At 38.5% G+C, this 22,353-nt stretch overlaps 1 protein-coding gene across 1 annotated transcript; it reads left to right on the top strand.

The window, feature by feature from the left end:
• The first annotated feature begins 862 nt into the window (after positions 1-862).
• Positions 863-22,116, top strand: mrps9 (mitochondrial ribosomal protein S9). Its single transcript, XM_026933012.3, has 11 exons — positions 863-1,019; positions 2,453-2,635; positions 8,937-8,999; positions 9,099-9,129; positions 9,228-9,307; positions 15,282-15,367; positions 17,020-17,095; positions 17,289-17,457; positions 17,741-17,849; positions 20,739-20,908; positions 21,842-22,116. The coding sequence occupies exons 1-11, from the start codon at positions 921-923 to the stop codon at positions 21,931-21,933; spliced, it is 1,158 nt and encodes a 385-aa protein (XP_026788813.1). The 5' UTR covers positions 863-920; the 3' UTR covers positions 21,934-22,116.
• Positions 22,117-22,353: the final 237 nt, after the last annotated feature.

Below are 22,353 nucleotides of genomic sequence, written 5' to 3'. Positions count from 1 at the left end.
CAGAGTCCTGGCCAGTACTACTTCAAACCCATGATGAAGGAGTTTCGCTTTGAGCCCTATGCTCAGATGATCACAGTAGAGGAAGGCCAGAGCCTCCGTATTCCCATCACTGGCTTCAAAACTGCATACAGGTACATCATGCGAGTGTGGAGGTGTACAGTGTGGTCCAAAGTCTGACATCATATTTAACTTTTCTTCATTTAAAACTGGGAATAAACAGAATTTTGAACATTTTAAAACAAAGAAAGGAAATGTTAAATATCTTAAATATTAAATATTCAATTATTATATTACATATTCAAGATTATGCATTATATCTAGGTCACTATTTAATTTGAAGCAAATTTGTGATTTTGACCTGAACTGCTTTGTATAGAAGGTCTGATTTTCCTTGAGTATTATCCCCTCCATGGTAGCATGTGTCCAGACATTATTCTGATGGATTTGATCTAAGAAGGATCATGCCAGCTCGAGTGCATGCTGCCATTAAAATAAAAGAGGACATAGCAAACACTACTACTACCTCCTACAGAAAACCTATTTTTCTAAACATATATAAAATGTTTTTGTACTGAAAAAAAATTCTACTACCTCCTACAGAAAACCTATTTTTTCTAAACATATCTAAAATGCTTGTGTGCTGACAAAATCAAAGTGCAGAATTGCATAAATGCAGAGGGAAAAAAACCAAAACTGTATAAAATGTCCAGCTTTTGTAATAATTAAGCATTAAACATGACACTGTAAGGGTCATTTTAATACAAATGCACTCTTTTAATGCAAATTTAAACTAACTGTAAACTCTTGCTTGAGCTAATACCTTTGAAACAAACTAGCGTTTGGGGGGGAAAGAAACGGAAGTGACGCAGAACACACACAAAGCGACTATTTCCGGTGAACGCGTGCGCTTGTAATCCAACATGGCTGCGTCCAGTAGTAAAGCCGTGAGGACCATTTTCTCAAAATGTGGCAAATGCAGCTGGGGCTCGTTCATTTCTGCGCCAAACATGAACCGGCAGGTAAAAGCGCGTCTTCTGTTTCATATTAATTTTTTAGAGCTAAATTTGTTTTGGCTTTTTTTTCGCTTGCTGTAGTGGGTATCTGTGAAGCCTGCAGATGACAGGTCACATCTCAAAGCGCATACTTCAATACTAGATAGTGTGCTAGAGTAGTGCGAAACCGCACTGTATTCTGACGTCCTATTTAGTGCTCTAGTATACGGTTTTGGACGCAGCCCTTGATGCCCTTGCTATCTCTCTAAGATAAAGCTGATTTTATTAAAACTTCATAAAAAGGCTTTTGAATTTTACCATGTATGTATGTAAGTACTTCTACCTTGATATTTTCTAGTTAGATATTTTATATGAAATTTCATATAAAATGATATTTCATATCTATTATATTAAAGTGTGTGGAATCTTTTGTTACAAATGAAAAAACAAATATTATTGAGTCAAGGGAGGAAAAATAATTTGTAGTATGATGTTCATGAGCTGCTGTGAGTCTCCTGTAATAGTAATTCCCAGTCAGTGTGTATGCATAAATCATACACCAAGTTAGATACATTGAAAATAATGCCCAAACTTCAGGCACAAAAGAAGTCTGGCTGCAGGGTGACTGGCAGGAGCCACAGCCAATCAGGAGAGAGTGTGAGTGTGTAAACGTACCGAATGGGAGTGAGACGATGAAAGTCCAATATTTCACTATAAGAGGAAAAGGATTCAAAGGCCGAGGGTGTTTCTTGCAAAACAAATGAACCATTTATTTATTCTCTAATTTGGTGGGAAGCTAGTGACTGATAGATGGTAGTCAGCTGATTTATCCTTGTTGTAATGTTTGTATCATCAGTTGTTGACAGATAGCCAGTAGTGACTGACAGGAGGTGTTTGAGTTTCTCCATATTTTTATATTTCAAACCTGGCGAGAGTGAGTGATTTGACCCCTCTTCTTGCCTAATCTGTGTCTCCATTCACCCAGCAGTGTGGTGCTGAGATTACAGTGGAGCAACCCTTTAGCCTTCAAACAGAGCTTAATATTTTATCTAGCTATCTAAAGGTCTTTGTGTAGGATATGTGCTGGGGACCCTGAGTGCTGCAACAGAAAAGCATTCTCCCTTTTGCCAGGAGATCATGAGTTTGAATCCCAAAGAAGAGTGGATGTTTGAAAAATAACATCCATCATATGCACATCCAGTGTAACAGGACTTTCATGGCAAACATAAATGTGTGCATTCTGCTAAAATACTGTTTAAAGGCTGCAAATCTGAATGACACAAAATCTGAACGTTAGTGGTAGAAGTATGCTGATAGAATTTTGTTTATTTTTTAGTGTTAGTTGTTATTGCATTATGTGAAACATGGCCACGTATTTATCTCGATGAGTTGTACCTTGGTAGTAAATACTGTACTGATATTTTACAGCTACTTTTTAACGCTTTTTTTTGTCTCTGTAGCTGATCAGCAGGCAGATCAGTGTGTCCTCTGCTGCATGGAGGAAGAACCTGGCAGCAGCTGGGCCTGAAAAGTTCTCCGAGGAGTACATTAAGAAACAAATAGAGGAGTTCAATATCGGCAAACGGCACCTGGCCAACATGATGGGAGAAGACCCTGAGACGTTCACGCAGGAGGACATAGATGTAAGACGCACATTATTACTATAGATTATATAGTCTGTGTGTTCTGAGCACTTGGGCTTTGCACTCATTGGGCAGTTGGGCAGTGAGTTTAACACCAGATACAAACTACTAATCTGATGCTTATAATATCTAGACTTCACACTGGATCAAACACATAAGTGGCACTTATGCATAGATAACCCACCGTTTGTGTGATCCACATCACACCTGCCTCTGTATCTCTAATCTGCGCAATTCACTCCAAAATGTGGCATAAGACAGTGAGTCATTGAACAAAGAGCATATTCGGGTTTATTATGGTAACTCACGTTGGTGTAATGAGTATCATTAGTGCAAAAGCAACACAGTAGATGTTTTGAATAAAACGATTTTGAATAAAAACGAAACAAGGTCTGTAGGTTTTAAAGAATGTATCTTTCGTGTCTTACTGAGTTGCTCTCAAATGAAACGTTGGTTAGAATGGAAGCATAACTGTATGATATGGATGTTTAAAAAAGGTGTTTCAGAAGCAACTTTGGTATGAGTTGACCATGACTCTATTAAAAACACTACTTATTTTATATATAGTGCTATTTATTTAAGGAATAAAACACAATGGAGTCTGCATTTTGGCTGTTACCACCCTAAAGTTGATTATTTTTTTAGGACTGCACATCCCAAAGTCCTTTATTCCTCTTATACCAAGGCAATTTGATAAGTTAATCAATTTTATCCCATCGCTAGTAAATCAATTTTATGCCATCGCTAGTAGATGGGGAGGCATTATGTTTTCGGGTTGTCAGTGCATGCGTCCACCTCAGATTCTTGTTACTGCGATATCTCAAGAGCGAGTGGTTTAATGTTTGTAGGATTTACATAGAATTATCATTGTAACAAGCAGATGAACTGATAAGATTTTGGAATTGTTCCAGTCAGGGTCAATGTCACAGAAAAGTCAAATGTCTGAGATAGTTTTCTTCAGTAGCTTCCTTCCTTGAAGTATTTTAAAGATATTCGATGCATACACATTACTAACAAGAAGGACTAGACTTGTTGGCATTGTTAGTGCCATTAACGGCAAGTTCTACTTGTTTATTTATTAATGAACAAAATGTCATACTTTTGTTCCACGTTTAATGTAGTGGAACATCCTGTGGAAAAAAAATTAGTTCCACTTATCACTTACTTTATAACAGATATAAACAGTGGTCCCTTCACAAGACAGAAAAAATGCAGCTTATTACCGAGAAACATAGAAACCACAAACCCATGGGCCAAACACAACCCACTGCCACATTTCATTCAGCCCACAAGAACTTCAAAAAGTAATACTGAACCAGCCTGTAGTACCTCCTACTTAACATTTTCACATGGCTTTCACTAGCGCTGTGACCTGTCCCACTGTACAGCGTGTGGGCTCACATCTCACAGCCCTGAAACACTGCTTAAAACCAACACCTATCTGCTGCGGTTGATGCAAGTCAGAGATATATCTACAATCTATTCAGAAATGTGTAGGATATTGGTAGTGGTGTTGCCAGGAATTCATTTGGAGGGAAGGGGGATGAGAAAATAAACAGATGCTGCATTTAATTACCTCGGAATTGGGAAGTCAAGCTCGGGATTAGGGCATTTTCAACCTCCGTGCATCAGAGCTACAATGTGGGGGAAAACACGAACGCTTCCATGTTGTCTTTTGTTAGCAACAAGCTAGCCAGCTAACTGTAATGAGTGATCTGTACAGTCAGTGTTATAGATTTAACAAGCAAATACAGTATGTCTATGTTGATTGATCTAAAGCAAATAGTTGTATATACAGCGTTACCCATTTAAAGGTAAGAAGTGCTACTTTGTTTACTGCTGATTCGTGTGCAGCCATGTTGATTTGACGTCACTTCCTGAACTCGGAGGGCCTCGGAGTTGAGGAGACCATCCCAAGTTTCTGAGTAGGAATTCCGAATTCAGGGGGCGTTTTCTTTAGTTTTTCCTGGTCAGAGATTGGAAATTATGAGTTACGAACTTGGTGGTGGTGTGACTTATTTACTCATTCAGTGCACAATGTATTGTCAACCAATCTTGCGCTATTAATACCGTTGCCATAGAAGTTTTATAAGAAGTGACTTATAAAAATATATCTAGGCTACTTTGTCTCCTTATTATCGGTTAAAGCAGGAGGAGACAAAGTAGCCTATATATATTTTAGATCAATTAATTTAGCTACTACAGAAATTATAGCATAGTGAAAAGAGAGCTCTTACAGAATATTATCAACACCTCCTGACCAATCAGAATCGAGAACTGGTATAATTCTGATTATATACAAGTGTATATATAATATAATATATATATATATATATCTCACCAAAACATAGAAATATGCAAAATCGCTAACAAGTTCAAGCCTACAAGAGGCAGGATTTTGTGATATATTTCTAAGAGTCTATTAGAAATATATAAATAGATTAAAATGCTCAATATTTTGAAAATCCACACTCCTACAATGTCCAAAAACTCGGTGCATTAAACAGGTGAAAAAGGCAAAAGCTAATTGTAACCTTTTGTCACCTTCAGAACTGTGATTAGTTAAAAGCTGGAGCTAGTGGCCTTTCAAGTACATCTGTTGAAGGCAAAGCCAACTCTCTCTGCATAAAATGAGGCTTTTTGGCAGTTTCTTTCTGTTTTTTTTGGAGCGGTTCCCATTGTAGGCCATTTTGCGTACTTTGTTAGACCTGGTCATTAAAACAAACTTTGAAATGTGTTTCTGTTCAGGCAAAGAATGAAGACATTGGTGCTGAGGAATAAAGTGCAATATTAGTTCTGCCCTCTTATATTAGCTCAGTTAAAAAATATACAGTACTATTAAAGAATCTCAAAGTATATGAACAAAACAGTTGTGTTGTTTATTTACAAAACAAAAAATAAATTTTGCCTCTTTGTAAATATATGCTCAATAAATAATCACATACCTTTATCTGTTTTGCTAGGCATGATCATATCCAAAAAAGAATATCAGCAGCCGTGGGGACTTGGTTTAGTGCCATCATACGTAATGTGTTCTGTCTGTGGAAAGGCCTTGCAATAAAAAGCTCTATAGCTCCAGTGAATAGCTGAATTATTATTGTACACGTTCAAATAATATTCCTAATATTAGTATAGTTAGATTATGTTCAAAAACTGTGCGGAGGGGGTTTGTGGAATTTATTTCACAGCTGAAAGTATTTCTTGCTGCAAAACGTTTAAGAACCCCTGGCCTTGGGAATGTAACTCGAACGTAGTGACATTGTTTTTGAAATTTCCATAATATTGTGCGTTTTGAATATATAAGGGATAACACAGAATTTTACAATCTGTTTATCATTAGCCTTAGATTATGTGGCGCATCTTCCCACATGAGCTGTTACTATAGGAATGATAAAGTATTAGAACTAGCTCATTAATATAAACCTATAATTTATGGAACTACTGTCAGAGCCATAAGGTTATCGGAAATTTATCAACAGCTTCTGATTTGTAAATTCAGCCAATAATTGGTTAATAATATCATATAACTGATTATTTGAGTATGTCTAAGATGAACTTCTATTAGTTAATGTTGCTGTTGCTTCAGAATGGCAAAAATGAGCTTTTACAATCAGACTTTTACATAAACTGTGGTTATCGGGCTTGGCTGGAGTTTCATTTGGGATCTGAGTCCAATTCTGCCATAATGCCTAAAGCTTTGCTTTTGGGAAGAAGCCAGTCGAAGCCTCTCCAGTGGTCCCGGGAAGACAGCGATGTTCAAAGATACTTTAATGCTTCTCTCTCGTCCTTTCTCTGGACTGTAATTGATTCATCACACCAAATGTGCCCAATTTGCATTTATCCCCAATCCTCCACCATCGTTAATGAATTGAGTCCTCAGTGCCAGCGTGGCTAAGAGGCAGTGACACCCACCAAGCCTCTGCCAGACGAGCGGGGAATGGCTTGGACTGCCGGGCAGCGAGGCGAGGCACTGAACAGGTTGCCAGCTCTGCTGTGAGTGCACCAGAGGTGTGGGACAGCTGTGCCAGCAGGAAGTAATTCACCTTCTCTTCACCTGCCTTCCCTTCACTGTCACGCACAGACACGGTCTTGCACGGTGTCTTCGGTCTCGCTCGGTGTTTCCGAACCCATCACGTGGGGTGGAAGACTTCAGAATGCGATGCCAGGACTGGTGACAACTGTGATAAAAGCAGCACTGATGGTTATGGGTTCCAACATGCAGAGCCGCACTGTTGAACTTTTCATTTCATTGGCACACTCGCGCCAGCTCGTTTACATCCATTAAGCGATAACTGAGCTGTGCGACTGCTTCTGCCGTGAAAGCCGATGTGGCAGTGAGCCAGTGCTAAGATTTTGAAGTCACGACAACATTTTATTATATTTTGTTTTAGATTTTAGTCATTTTTGATTTTGCAAGTTTTCACATCATTATTCGCTACAGCGACGTATCCTTACTATGTAGTAACTAGGGATGGGCTTGACTTCTCAAGTTCTTGCAAGTGACAGCAGTGATTATGACAACACCATAATGAAAATTCATTAAATACATTTTACATCAAGTTCAGTATCACTAGCTCTTTCCAGAAACTAGCTGTAATTTACATTTAAAATGGGTTAAATTGGCTAAAATTGGAATTGCGATTAGGTTTTGGGGTCTACATAGACATCACAGATGACAGTCAATAATTTCTGGAGCCTCTGGACGTGTAAACACTCACAAATGCTGAGTGAAGTACAGTACGGTGCAGAGTTATGCAGCGCAAAACTAATATGTGTGCTCAAGACTTGATATCCGGACACACTTCTACTGCTGTGGCTCCACTCACCCTCCGGATCTGCCTGATTCATCCTGATACTTTCTTCTGCTTGGAGTTTCTGCGCTCACGACTTACGTTCTGTTGCTGGAGATGCTCCCACATGGATACCCAAAACGATTTTCCAAAAACAGTTTGTGGCATATTCTAACTCTTTCGTAAGTGGATAATCTCACCTAGGTACTGTACCTAAGATCGGCTGCTGTAATCGTAAAGACTGTGATACTCATGATGTATATCCTGAGTAGCTTTGTAGAAGAGTAATGATTCATTGTGCCACTATCTGGTGTCACTCACAAAAGGATGGCTTCCTTTTTGAGTCTGGTTCCTCTAAAGGTTTCTTCCTCATGTCATTTCAGGGAGTTTTTCCCTTGTCACTGTCAGTTCTGGCTTCTTCATTAGGTATCTAAATTTACATCTGGATTTCTGGAAAACTGCTTTGTGGCAATGTCATTTAATTGACTACCCGTTTGGCTTTCCCTTTTAGAGCCTGGATTGCTTAAATGGACAGCATTTTTTTTTATTGGAAGCATTTGCACTCTTTGGAGCAGCAATCTACCCCAAGTTTAAAAAAAAAAAAAAAAAAGCCAACATCCTAACCATAGGCAGTTACTATTGCTTCCTGTATAACACTTATCACACTCTTTTTGATTTTTTTGTCTTGTCTGTTGGCCCTAGCCCTAAAAGAATATACTGTATTATATGTATAAATGGAATGACTACAAAACCTGCAAAAAAAAAAAAAAAAAAAAAGTTCTAAAAGGGAAGTTTCAGTGGAGGAGTGGAGGAGTGGAGTCACAGTTAAGTGTGTCATCCGTCGCCACAACATCGGAAAAAGTTTGGCCACCTTGTATGAAGTTTAGGCAGCAGTGTTTGCAGAACAGTGTGATGAGGCTAAACCTCCCTTGGGGAGTTGCACCATATTGCATTTCAAGGTATTAACAGGTGCTGCCTTCATCTGTCACTGCATTCTGCAGCCGTCCCCTTCTCTCATCCTCCCTCTATCTTCCCTCTTCTTTCTTGCTCTTGTTTCTTTGCTTTCTCTCTCTTCACCACACTCTCTCTAATTCTCCCATTTTGACAGTGTGATGCATGACTGCGTGTCCTTTTCCACTGCATCTGCTGTCATCTCACTTCATCTCGCTCTCTTTCACCTTTTTTTCTCCATTGTTTTCCTTTTTTTTCCCAACTCGCTCACAAACGGCTGCATTTTTTTTTTTCACCATCTGAAGGGTAATGATGTTAGCACTGCCCCGGTGCTGATAACTGATTACACAATATATCACAATATTCAACTATATGCAATTATTTTGGATGATTCGGAATAGCGTCAGTACTGCAGTACATAAGCGTGTACACAAATATAATATTCCAGAAATGGAGTAGTGAGAAATTGAATTAATAATGTCAGTAATTGAATACAGTAATTAATGCTAATAATATAATACTAAATTTCACATTTTGTTTTTTTTTTTTCTACCTTGCAGAGGTGCATAGCATATCTCTTCCCCTCTGGTCTGTTTGAGAAGAGAGCTCGACCTATAATGAAGGTATGATTTAACTCTATTCCCCCTTAACCAATCTCATAGTGTCTTGGTGTTAGTAACAACACACATATGTGATTTCACATTTGTATATTTGTATTTCAGCACCCAGATCTGATATTCCCAAAGCAGGCAGGTATGTAAATGAGGCTTTGTTTGTTGGTTTTTGCGATAACTGAGAGTTAACAGGACACTTTAATTAGAAATTGTGTAAAATTGTGTGTTTTTGTGCAGCGGTGCAGTGGGGCGAGGACGGCCGCCCTTTCCACTATCTTTTCTACACTGGGAAGCAAGCCTACTACTCTCTCATGCATGTAAGTGCAGTCTCTCTCTCTGTCTGTCTTCCTATATCTCTTTGTCTTTCTCTCTATAGTGTATCTCTCTCTGACTTCCTGCTTTTGTCTGTCTGTCTCTCTGACTCTGTCTGTCTGTCTGTCAATTTTAAAAGGTACTGCAGTCCATTACAAACATAAGCAGAGGACCCAACATCTGTAGTTTAGCTGTAGCATTTATTTTGTAATCCCCTGATACAGCAATACAGGAGATGCCTGAAGACACTTTTTTGGTACAGCTAAAAGAATACACAATTGCTTCTTTTAGCGGTTACTTTCAGTTCATACTGACTTTATCTAGGTGAACTTTGACCTATGAATTCATGAGCTTTGTCTTTGTGACACCAAGAAGGCGAGAATGGACTTTTTCATCAGACGAAAATGGAGGAGCCACTTATTAACAGATAGTGTTCACACCAGACTTTTGCCTCACTGTTTTTTTTTTTTTTATTTGGTTGTTTTTCATACGCTAGTGTTTTTGGGGTAAAATTCAGTTTTTTTTCTGCTTGCTATTGTTTTTATTAGCAGTGTTAGCACCTCTGCATACGGTGTGTATGGAAGCTTGTTTATACCACGTTTGAGAAAATATTAAGCAGATTTATCTTGCAATTGCAAATTAATATCACTCAATTGCAACTTTATCTTATAATTGTAAGCTTTTTTCATACACCTGTGGCTTTTTTCTCACAGTTGCAAATTAATATTTCACAATTGAGATTTTTTTAATCTCATAATTGTGAGTCAATATAATAATATAATATCATAATATTAATGCTCAGTTAATATTATGATATTACATTATTATATTGAAAAAAGGCAAAACGTCACCATTGCAAAATATTAACTCACAATTGTGAGGTGAAAAGTCACTATTGCTTCATGCTAACTCAGTTGTGAGGTAAAAAGTCACAATTGTGTAATAATAACTCACAAATTTTTAAGTAAAATGTCACAATTGTGTGATATAATCTCTAAATTATGATGACAAATCACAGCTGTGTAATTTTAACTCTCAGTTGTGAGGTAAAAAGTCACAATTGTGAGATAAATCTACATAGTATTTTCTCATATGTGGTAGAAACCGGCTTCCATAGTGTGTAAACAATGGAATGGGGGAGAACACATTTACCACAGCTTAACTATTTTATAGTGAACTAAAATATTGCCTCAAAATCAGGCAATATTTCTTCAGGGATTCTTCAGATATATAGTCCCATCTGAACGTTTTGGAACCACAAGACCAAGTTGGAAGTCCAAATTGGAATTCGCAAAGAAATACAGAGATGTGCCACAAAAGTTCTGGAACCAGGATTAACCTCTACTAAAGTGATGGAAAGGCCAAAGTGTGGAGAAAGAAAGGATCTGCTCATGATCCAAAACATACAAGCTCACTGGTCAAGCATGGTGGAGGTAGTGTCATGGCTTGGGCTTGCATGGCTGCTTCTGGAACAGGCTCACTAATATTTATTGATGATGTAACTGATGATGGTAGCAGCAGAATGAGTTCAGAAGTGTACAGGAACATTCTGTCTGCCAATTTACAGAGAAATGCATCCAATTTAATTAAGAGGAACTTCATCAAGCAGCAAGACAATGACCCAAATCACACTGTCAACACAACAAAGGACTTCAACAGTGGAAAAAAGTGGAAGGTTTTAGACTGGCCAAGTCAATCACCAGACCCTAACCCAATTGAGCATGCATTTCACCTTCTGAAGAGGAGACTGAAGGGAGAAACCCCCAAAACAAATAATAACTGAAAGAAGCTGTGGTACAAGCCTGGAAAAGCATCACAAAAAAGAATGCAATAGTTTGGTGATGTCAGTAGATTGCCAGCTTGATGCAGTTATTGCAAGCAAGGAATATGGAACCAAATATTAAATGCTATTTACTTTAGTTTACTTCAAAACTGTCTGTTCCTATACTTTTCCTCACCTAAAAATTGGGTTGTCTGCCACCAAAGGTGCCATATTTTAAGTTGTTTTTTAACACATCTAGATGTAAATATCAGGAAATGAAAGCTGAAATTCTGATCTATCATCTTATTAATCTTTTGATCTCAAACCCAAATGTCTTCAGTGTATATCAAAAACAAAGAATTGGCCTTGCCATTCCAATAGTTTCGGAGGGAACTGTGTATCTACCAGTATACTGCCCGAACGTTGAATCACACTGGGTGTGTCAATGTGCAGTATAAAGAGACTGAACGATCATGTTAATACGAAGGGTACTCAACTTCCTTTGGCCAGTGACCCCATATTAAGGGTTAAAATTTTTCACAATCCCCATGTGCTATTTACGCTGTGGTCATACACTGCAAAATATACTATGAACATCATATTTTGTAGTGTTTTGAACTAGAAACCATGACCATTTTTTTTTCAAAAAAAAAAAAAAAAAAAAAGCTTATTTTTGTTTGAAATAGCCACACAGAGCACTGACGGTGTTCGGTATAAAGGCTTTGATTAACATGACAGCATGTTGGACACGACAGTGCTGAGGTCTGGTACAAAACAGACTTAAGAGGAGCTCAAACCTGAATGAAGGCTGATGAAATTTTAATGATAATCATAATCGGACAATTTTAATTACTATTAAATATTCATTAAATATTCAAGTTTGCAGGCATAGAAGTACATTATAAATAAAGGTTAGTAAATATGTCCTGCGAGCCCATTCACATCTCCGGCGACCCCAGGTTGGGTCGCGACCCCAAGGTAGAGAACCTGTGTTAATATTCTTAATGTAATGACTCGCTGGCTTTGCTCTTCGTGTCCCTGTCTGTCTCTTTCTGTTTTTCTTTCTTTCTCTCCATCCTTCACTGTTTTTTGCACGCTGCCTCTTTTTATCTTTCTGATTTGGGTTTGTCTTGTGACGGAGTAATCCATCCAGTTCTGTTGTTGAAATGAACATGTATAATGTATAGGCTTTGTCCAACAGAAAAGCAAAGACAAGTAGATGAGGACATCAGGATGTGGACTGGGACTGGGACAGGGTTGTTTTTTTTTTTGTTTTTTTTTAAACGTTTGTTTATGATGATGCTTTTGTAGATCAGATATGCACATCAGTACCAGTGACTGAAATAGGGCTAGGTGATATAATGATATGATATCGATATTACAAACTGAATGGAAACACCCGAGTTGTACGGAATCTTTAAAACTGTAAAATGTTAAACATCTTACAGATTTTTAATCCTTGTCAGTATTCAGATTGTTTTTGTAGACATGAGTTCAAAGTATCATCAGTTTTTCAGGGATTTTTTTAAAAGCAAAATTACAGTTTTGCTAGACCTGTATATCGTCATGCATAATGTGTATCATAGAAATGTCTTTGAGAATCGTGATATGATTTATGTTACATCACATCGGCCACCATTGGACTAAGGAGTATGTAGAGGAGTAGACCTGAAGAGAGAGAGAGAGAGAGATGGAGAAAGAGGAGTGTGGTTAAAAGAGGAGCCGGGTTTGTTCACTGTAACGCTTTTTTCTGTCTCGCCTCCCCAAATCGCATTTACAGCAGGGAGCAGCACACACTTCAGTAGGCATGCCTGGGCTTTGTGCTATTTCAGATGTGTGTGTGTGTGTGTCAGAGGTACAGCTGTGCATTGAGGATTTGGGAAATGAACCCCAGAGACATCACTGCACTGTAACCAGCTCTTTGTCACCTCAGCTAATTCCTTTTCAAAGTTTCTTTTTCTCGTGTTTCTCCTGCTCCTTCTCCCTTCTCCTTTCTCCTCTGCCGTTTATCTCCGGACTCGACCTTGGGCTAAGACGTGACGCCATAGCAGTGCAGATCCGTGTGTGCGTGTTGATTAATGTGGCATTGTCCTCGACTTGCCCGAGCCCCCGAGCCTCTCCCCTTTTGCCCGGCAGTAGCCGAGACCCCTGCTGTTCATTTAAATAGGTATGTCAAATCAGAAAATAACGTACAGCTCCCCAGCCGGCAGAGAGCAATATTTTACCGGGACAAGAGGGAAAGAGAAAGAACGCAGACACACATATATACGTGCACACAAACCCAATCGCACACGCGCAGCATGCACACAAACATGTTTTAAATCCCAGTTTGTAATGCTGCATCTGTACACTACTAAAGAGAAAGCATTTTTCAGCATATTGAAAAAAAAAACATGGAATAAACAAAGTATACTGAAATTCTGGGTTAGTACACTGGAAACTGGACATTTTATACAGACATGATCTGTACAGTTAACCAAGAAAAGATGTTAAATCATAACACTGAGTACATTTGCATACACACAATAATCGGATAACTGCGAAAAAAAATCAGATTATGGCAATAATTTAAACTTAATCTGATTAATTAGAAAACTCAGGGTCTACATGAGGCAGACTGTAATCTAATTTCTTTTGAAATATATGATGTATGCAAAATGGAGTTCTACTGTTACTCTGCACCAACAAAACACTATCTGTCTGTCTGTCTGTCTATATTTATCTATCGATCTATCTATCTTATTTTATTTTTGTTACCGCACTAAATAACCTGATTATTGGGCTAAAATCCAGGCGCCTTCATCAGATTGCTAGAAATCTGAAAACAGCTTTAATCTTACGATATCATGTATTAGTATTATGCTGTTTATATGACCAATTAAATAATTTGCCAGAATCTGATAATGATCGTGTTAGTGTACATGGAAATGTATTCCATATTTTTCAAATGATTCTTGTATGACTTAGACTTGCACAACAAGAACTTGGACAAAGTGCAGACGTCGTTCTTATATTGCTTTATTCTGATATAATATTTCTCTCTTATTCCCTACTTTTAAATGCACATAAGATGCATAAAGATATTATTTTATAGCAATTTTTTTTTTCAAAAGCTGCTTTAAAATCCACCTTGTAGACATTGTGATGCTGTACAATGCTCCTTTGATTTATTGAATTTGAAAAGCTCCCAGCTCATATCAGCAAAGTGGCCTTGATTCTGTCTAACTCTCCTTTTCCTTTGCTTGGTTGAATTTCTCCGACTCCTTTTTACCGCCGTCTTTTTACAAATGTGTAATGTGCATTCCACTCATCTTACCCTGTTTCTCTCTCTCTCTCTTTTTCTCGCTCTGTCTATTTCTTTTCTATTACTCCTCTCTCTTTTTTTTTTGCACTGAAAATTGGTTTTTGCCCGATGTTTGCTTTTTTTGGCGAGCGCCGGTGGATTAGACGCACTCTATCAGGATGGAATTAAACAAACAGCTGCGGAATAATTGCGGGGGGAAATGAATTCTCGCGCGGCCGAGGGGAAAGGGCCGACGTGAGCTGCATGCGCGTGTGCGCGCATACACGCACACGCGCACACACGCACCCTGCCCCGCTTCGCTTCATCGCCATGACGCCTGACGGGCACTCCAGGCTCGTGGGCGCGATGCCAATTTAGACAAGAATGCCCGAGGACGCCATCCGGCTCTGCATGGCAGCTCCTCCTGCCGGGAGGAGGGAAGAAGGAGTGTGTGTGTGTGTGTGTGTGTGTGTGTGTGTGTGTGTGTGTGTGTGTGTGTGTGTGTGTGTGTGTGTGTGTGTGGATGAGAGAGAAAGGGGTTACGGCCCAAGTGCTCCCCAATTCAATTTCCCCCACACACAATTAAATCCAGCCAGGGCTGAAGAGACAGAGATGGGATCTGCCTTCATAATGGAGATCCCTGTATGTGTGTGTTTGTGCTTGTATGTGTGTGTGTGTTTGTGTAAAAAGATTTTAAAATTCATGTTTTTTTCCTTTCAAGGAATTCCCGAATACTTTTTTTTGTTTGTTTATTCATACTAGCTAAAGGGTCCATTTCCACTTGAACTATTTAAACGGGTGCATTTTTCCCCAGCTGTGTCTCACTTGAATGTATTTTGACCTTATTGTGAAACTGCCATATTAAACATAAAAAATCCAGTTTGTTTTAGTCCTTTTGCCTGTTCTTATGCTTTGAAATCCTTATTGATTTCAGGATATGTTTGGGAAAGTGTTGGCAATAGAGAAATATCAAGACAAGTTGAGAAGTAAAGGACTTTTTACTCAAGACACTAAACAGATGTGAGTACCACACTGAAATATTTCTAATGACATGTCCTGTTTGGAAAAACAATAACAATTTGAAACTTGTGATATGTTCTAATATTTTCCAACATTTTCTGCACTAATATCTATGTATGTGGTGGTCTGGGAAAAACCGATTGGATGTGACTGAGGCTGAATTCTGGCAATTCTGATGGATTTTTTTTTTTTTTTTTTTTTGCATATAATATACTTTGACATCTCAAATTAAATATATACAAAATTCTGTATCCAGTGGTTCCCAAACCTATTGGGGCAAACAACCCCGAATAGAAATTTTCTGCGACCCCAAACACTACATTTTTTTAATACCAGATTTATAATATAGGACTACTGTAACATTTTGAATATTATGATGTTCAAATAAACTAAATCTTATGTTTATCTGGAGGTTTAAAAGCGACATCAATTATAGATGGCATATCAGCGCCATAACATCCCTGTCGGTCAGATTTCTAAGTCGGACTGTACATGTTAAGAGATTTCATGCACAGCAATGTGAAACACACTGATGAGCTCTGTTTCTCTTTAAAACGTTCTAACGTTCTGACTGTTGTCATGATCTACATCACAAATCAAAAACTCTGACTTTACCTTCAAATGTAGTTACTAATCTAAAGAAACCAGAAGACTGCTAAGTTTAAAAAAAAAAAAGACTTTTTGTTAAATTTGAAGGCTACAGGACAGGTTTTTAACATTCAAATTAATTTGTCAGGATAGTGAAAAAGACTAAAACAGCATGTACACCCTTCATTTAAATGTGGCTTGTTCTAACATGTCTCCCAGTAACATTTCAAAATATAAGCACACCAAATCCCTCTTCATAGACAGAGTGATGCTTCTTATAATTAATGTTTAAAATAAAAGGAGAGGAGATTTTGAGTTTCTCTCATTACCCCATTCGTAAATAAAGTGACCTCACATGGGGTTGCAACCCTTAGTTTGGGAACCCCTGATGTAGACTGTGTGTTTTATTATCCTTCCATCTATCCTTCTAACTTTCTACTGACAGAGATCACATTAGGTAGATAAGGAGCCAGTTTAACAAAGCGCAAAACATCTGTAGGCTCTGAACAAAGGCGGGTTAAAGACGTAGTTTTCATGGTCATCTTTATTATTTTCATATTATATTTATTATGTGATAAATTACACATGGACAATTGGTGTGTTGGAATCTTTCAGTGGAGGCAGAATCTTAAAATGCTAGAACTTTACGTCTTTACTTCTGGTTGATGTAATGTATGTGCTAAAAACAAAGAACTGTTTTCAGGTACATTACTGGGGGCTGGATGGCAGGTGATTCAGTTACAAAGACCACCTGACTGGCTGTTTTTCAATAGGAACAGTGACTAAAGTGACATCTATATTTAGATCTATAGGAAAGATAGTTAAAAGGGATGGAAATTGTGGTCGAAAAGGCATTTGAGACCCGGCAAGAGCAGTCCATCAACAACTACGCAAAGATGATTATTATAGTAATGTTGTAGTAAATAAACTTCTTACCATAGTGGTGCACTGGTCCTACAGAGACATGGGAAAAGGTGATGTTAGATATGTTTGATATTATTTGCACTTTATATGAGGGTTTAGATTAAAATTTTGTGTTTGTGTGGGTGTGTGTGTGCGCTCAGCTCTCTTAGCGGTAGCCGGTGGCTGTTGAAGGAGGAGCTGGAGCAGTTACTGGTAGAGAATATCTCTGATCATGATGTAAGTGCCAAACATCCATCATACCATCTTATAAGCACTTACACAGCTGACACACTTTCTAAAGGTAACACAAGAGGGCGCTGTTTGAAAATTTCAAGTCAAGTCTGATTGAATGTCTTTTTCTTTGCCACTGCATTGTGTGTGTGTGTGTGTGTGTGTGCGTGTGTGTATGTGTGTGTATGTGTGTTTGCAGTATGCTCGGTTCCTGCAGCTGATGGAGAGGCTCTTGTCCATGCCCTACTGCGCTATGGAGGAAGAGTTTGTGCAGCGTTTCCGCCGGAAACTGGAGGTTCAGTCCAGCAAGCAAGAGATTCCCGAACTACAACACACTGAGGACGGAGTGGCCTTCAGTCAGGCTGATGGTATACACATATACACACACACACACACACACACACAAAACTGTTATTACTTTCACTGTCAGGACTGTGCATGAAACATTTTCACCATCACTACAGCCGTTAAGGTTCTACTCCCATTTGGGTTCTGAAAAAGTGCAGGTGTATAAAATATATATATATATATATATATATATATATATATATATATATACTCCAAGATATGTCAGAAGACATGTCAATGATCCTACCAAGAGAGGCTCTGCTCTCGGTCACACTCTCTCACTGCTCTTTCTTTCTGCCACAGGAAGGAGAAAATCATCCAAGGCCAGCGTCACACTCAGAGATCGGGGCTCTGGCTGTATCACAATCAATGGCAGGAACTATGTGCAGTATTTCCCCATTCTGCAGAACAGGTGTGTGTGTGTGTGTGTGTTTGTGTGTATCCCTGCTAAGATTAGGCTCTGGCCTAGACGGGTAGCACTGCGTTAGCAACGTGAGCTGGAGATGGATGTGATGACTCATTGGTTAAAGGTGAATCAGAAGGTCGGGGGTTCAAGTCACAGCACTGAATACAGTTATATCTATTATTATGCAACACATACAAAACCATGCATAGAATACACCTTGTCCTGGATATCAAGTGTAATAAAGTGGAAGGTGAAGCGAACTGAACCAAGCCTGCCCTAGAGAGGGACCTCGGACAGCACCACAAAAAAAGACAGAATGTAAACTTCTAAGTTCTAAGCTATGTTTCTCCTTTAACAAAAATAAATAGCACTTAGCTACTATTGAATTGTCAATTCTGATTAGAGATTAGGTTAGAAACCTGATTAGGTTAGAAAGTGATTAATTTTCTATAACAGTAGCTCTGACAGTAGTGCTGGCTGCAAATAACATGTTTTTATTAATGCACTCTTTCTAATACGTTTCCATTTCTATAGTAATGACTTAGGCAGGGATGCTCAACATAAACAGATTTAAAATGCAAATGCAAAGTGTGCAATTGTTGATATTGTGAAGTTTCCTGTACGGAGACATTTATTTAGCATTTAAAGAAGGAGTCTCCAGTGTCAGCACTGTAATTCAGAACAGAGTTCTCAGTAACATGACCAGCTGCACATTTACGTTTTATTAACTTCAAGAGAGAGGAAGAAAGTAGAGAGGCGAGGGAACATAACTATGAATGGATAAAAAGTATGACGTGCCATTCTTTAATAAATGAAAAATTGCTGTGGCATAGAAGGAATAAAACATTTCGGTATGTGCTGTTATTGAAAATTAATTCTTCAGGGTAGTAACACATGACACCACTCTGTGGTTGATTATTTGTCCTATTCCAGAAGGCCCTCTTATGTTTTATCCTTACACTTTGTTCTTTAATGAGCATTTTTATGCAGAATCATGGCATTGTAATTTGTGATAAAAGGTTAAGGAATTGTCCTGATATGAAACATTTAATATGGGTACTCTAGTCTGTTCTAGCCTTTATGCTCTTTAGAATGCTAAAGTCAAAGCCTTTAAAAGAAAATGTTCATACACAGCAGTTTTTCTCCTCACTATTCTATTGTATTTTTCCTTCCTTTTGTAAGTCTTGGAGGAAGGTTAATTACACAGCTGAGTGAGTAGTGGGCCTGCTCTTATCACACATTCCTAACCCATTGAAGAGGATGAGTGATGTTTTCTTGGTCTCAGAAGTGTGAGACGCATTGCTCTGCCTTCAAACTTGATGACTCGCAAGCACTTGGTGTATACATGCATGTAGTCGTGGATCATATCAGTGACGTCTGTAGTGTTAATATACTATGATTCAAGAATGGTGAAGGGGTCCTCAGTCCACTCTGGGGACCTACCCTTCAAATTTTTCCCAAGTTTTCCCTTCTCCCACCATACCAGAAAACTGCAAACGCTGTGCATCCTCGGAAGTAGAGTTCAGAACCACTGATACAAAGCAAATCAAAAGCAAATGGAGTGAATGTTAGATTACGTGCATGAACCTAGTTCAATGATAACAAAGCATCCATGCCATGGAGCCCTGCCTCCTCTATATCACCTACTGCAACTCTCAGTGTTGCAAATCTGCTCTACCCTGTGCTCAGTGAAAGATGGGAAACGTAGTGAGATATCTCACTCTCTTATCAGAGAACCAGGGTTACACACACAACCTTAGAAGCTATTTCAAACATTTGATATCTCAGTATGGGAATGATATGGGTGACCGCAAAGTGAAATAAGCTAATAAAGTTAATATAATGTAATACATTTTTGGCAGTAGCACAAATATCATGTGATGTCCATAGTACAGTGAACTCTCTAAGGCCACCAGGGCTGGGGATGTAACCTAATACGAATACATTATTCAGATCAAACAAATAATGTGGTCCCAACGGATACAAATCCCAAGTGGCACAATAGAAAATCATTCGTTCTATTGTTGGGAGATTGCAAGTTCAAATCCCCATGATGCCTTTCTGGAAGCTAAATTGGCCATGTTCTCTGGATGGGAGGGATAGCATACTATCTGTCAATCACAGAGACATTAGCCAGTTGTGGGCTCATGTATGCAGAAGAGGGCAGTTAGCACTTTCCTGTAAGTTCAAAAAGATGCAGTTGGCAGGGGTCATATGTCTCAAAGGAAACATACGTTAGCCTTCACCCTCCCTGGCTTGTATATTGGGGAGAAAAATGGGGAAAAATCCAGAAACAAACAAAAAAAGCAAAGAAAACTTGCCAGTAATTAATTAGAAAAGTAGTTTGTTTATATTTTGGGAAAGAGAACCAACTAAATTCAATAGAAAATATTGCTGGTAGGTACAAATAAAAATAAAGTGAGATTACAAAAAACACTCCTGCAGAATTCATAGGCCATGCTGTTAGTGCTGGCATTTCTACCTCTGTGGTTTTAAAAGTGGTAGAGATAGTGGTAGCGTTCATTTTTGATAATAAAAAAAAACTTCAGATTTAAGACACTTCAGGTTTAAATCCAGATACAGATAGATTGGAGCACTAAACAGACACCGATACAGGCATTGCTTTACACCCTTACACCAGGAGTCTAAGTCCTTAACCTTTTAAGCTAAGCCTTTTCTAGTCATCTAGTAGGACCTGGTCGGCTTTCCTTTATGAGGAACACGTCAAAACACAAAAATCTGATTGTTCCTATAAGCCTTCTTTCGTGTGTGTAAATGCAAAAAAACAAGCATAATCTTTGTTCTTCATTGTTCTTTTTCCTTTGACAGTCTTTCTAGAGAGACAGTATTGCATGTAATGGACAGAAATGAATTTATCTTATCTGTCTCTTTTAGAGAACAGCTGATGTTCCCACTACACTTTGTGGACATGTTGGGAAGGTTTGATGTGGAGGCCAGCGTGGAGGGTGGCGGCCACTCGTCCCAGGCCGGCGCGCTGAGGCTGGCCATCTCACGAGCGCTGCTCAGCTTTGTTTCTAATGGAGATGTGGAGAACATGAGGCAAGGTGAGTGTGACACACACACACACACACACTGCTCATTTCTCTCTAGTTACAGTCTCTAGTCTCAGCTTAAGTACATGCACATGTGATATCTTTTGTACACTTTTCTGGGCATAAGCTTCAGGATCTTGAAGGTTAAAATATGATTTGCTTGGATTAATAGACTTCCGTGTACCAGTCAGTCAAATTTCTGTTGTTTATAGGTTTCATTGTTTATTGAAACAACTTATGGGACTCTCTAGCAAGGGCCAGAAGTCTGGCTTGTATACTATTCTAGAGGATTTATGAATATATTTTATTGTGAGTTTTCTACCAACTGTCCCTAACAAGTGTTCGAATTTAGCAAACCTCTGATCTACAAACCTATCTTAAAGTATGATCTTGGTTACTAGATTAGTATATAGTAAAAACTACAAGTACAAGGTAGTAGTTTGCAATTTGAGAGGCAGCTTGTGACAGCAGCCAAGACGGATTTTAAGGAGAAGCTAAGAGAGCTTTTGTATGACTCTCCATGCCACTCTACAGTGACAAAAATGCATCCCAGAATAGCTGGTGTGAAATTTTACAAGTTGACATGGAAACCTACCAGCAAGGGATGGTTCAGCTCCAACCTGCCCCCTAGTGGTTATAGCATTTAATTCTATAGAAGGACTAAAGACACTCATACACACATATACATGCAGTTATAGGTATGTGTAACACTGGCCTAAGACACTCTGTCTCTCTCTCTCCCTCTCTCACTTTCACCTTTTTTCCTATTACACTATTACAGATAAACAGTCTCTCTCCTCACAGAATCTCTTCTCCAGTTACAGACAGAATCTTTCTTGTGATACACAGGCATATATAGTCAATCTTTGTCCTGTATTTAAAAGCCAATAGAAAACTTCCTAACCAAGAAACACTTCAATGTTTTTTAAAATCTCTTGCTTTCAGCTGGTCTGCTGACACCTGACCCCAGAATTAAAGAGAGAAAGAAGCCCGGCCAGGCTGGAGCACGCAAGAAATTCACGTGGAAAAAGCGCTAACCGGTAGCAGGCACTGTGGATCCAACATCAACATCTATCACACATTTATTCACAAACTTATTTATACATCCAAGGTCCCGAAGCCCCCACAGAATTAAAATCCAGTGGACGTATCTCTTGCAGTCTGCATTGTTTGTATAAAAGAATCATGTCTATTGCAATAAACTAAATGTTTTCATCTAAGCTTTGTTGAAATTTTGTTTTTGTACCACAAAAGGGCAACCAGCAAAGCATCAGTGCATTTCGTGAAGCACAAAAAGGAAAAATTAAAGCAATAAAAACATTTAGTTATACTTAAAACATGTTTAAGTTGAAAGATGATTTCACATAAATCCCTGTTTATAGGCATTATATGTGTGTATAAATTATATACACAGTAGACAGCAATTATTGCAAGAGGTAATTTTGATGGTAATTTTC

The sequence above is a fragment of the Pangasianodon hypophthalmus genome, chromosome 2, assembly GCF_027358585.1.
Source record: "Pangasianodon hypophthalmus isolate fPanHyp1 chromosome 2, fPanHyp1.pri, whole genome shotgun sequence".
In the NCBI taxonomy this organism is placed as follows: domain Eukaryota; kingdom Metazoa; phylum Chordata; class Actinopteri; order Siluriformes; family Pangasiidae; genus Pangasianodon; species Pangasianodon hypophthalmus.
The sequence above is the reverse complement of the archived record's forward strand: the minus strand, read 5'-3'. Positions and strand labels throughout refer to the sequence as shown.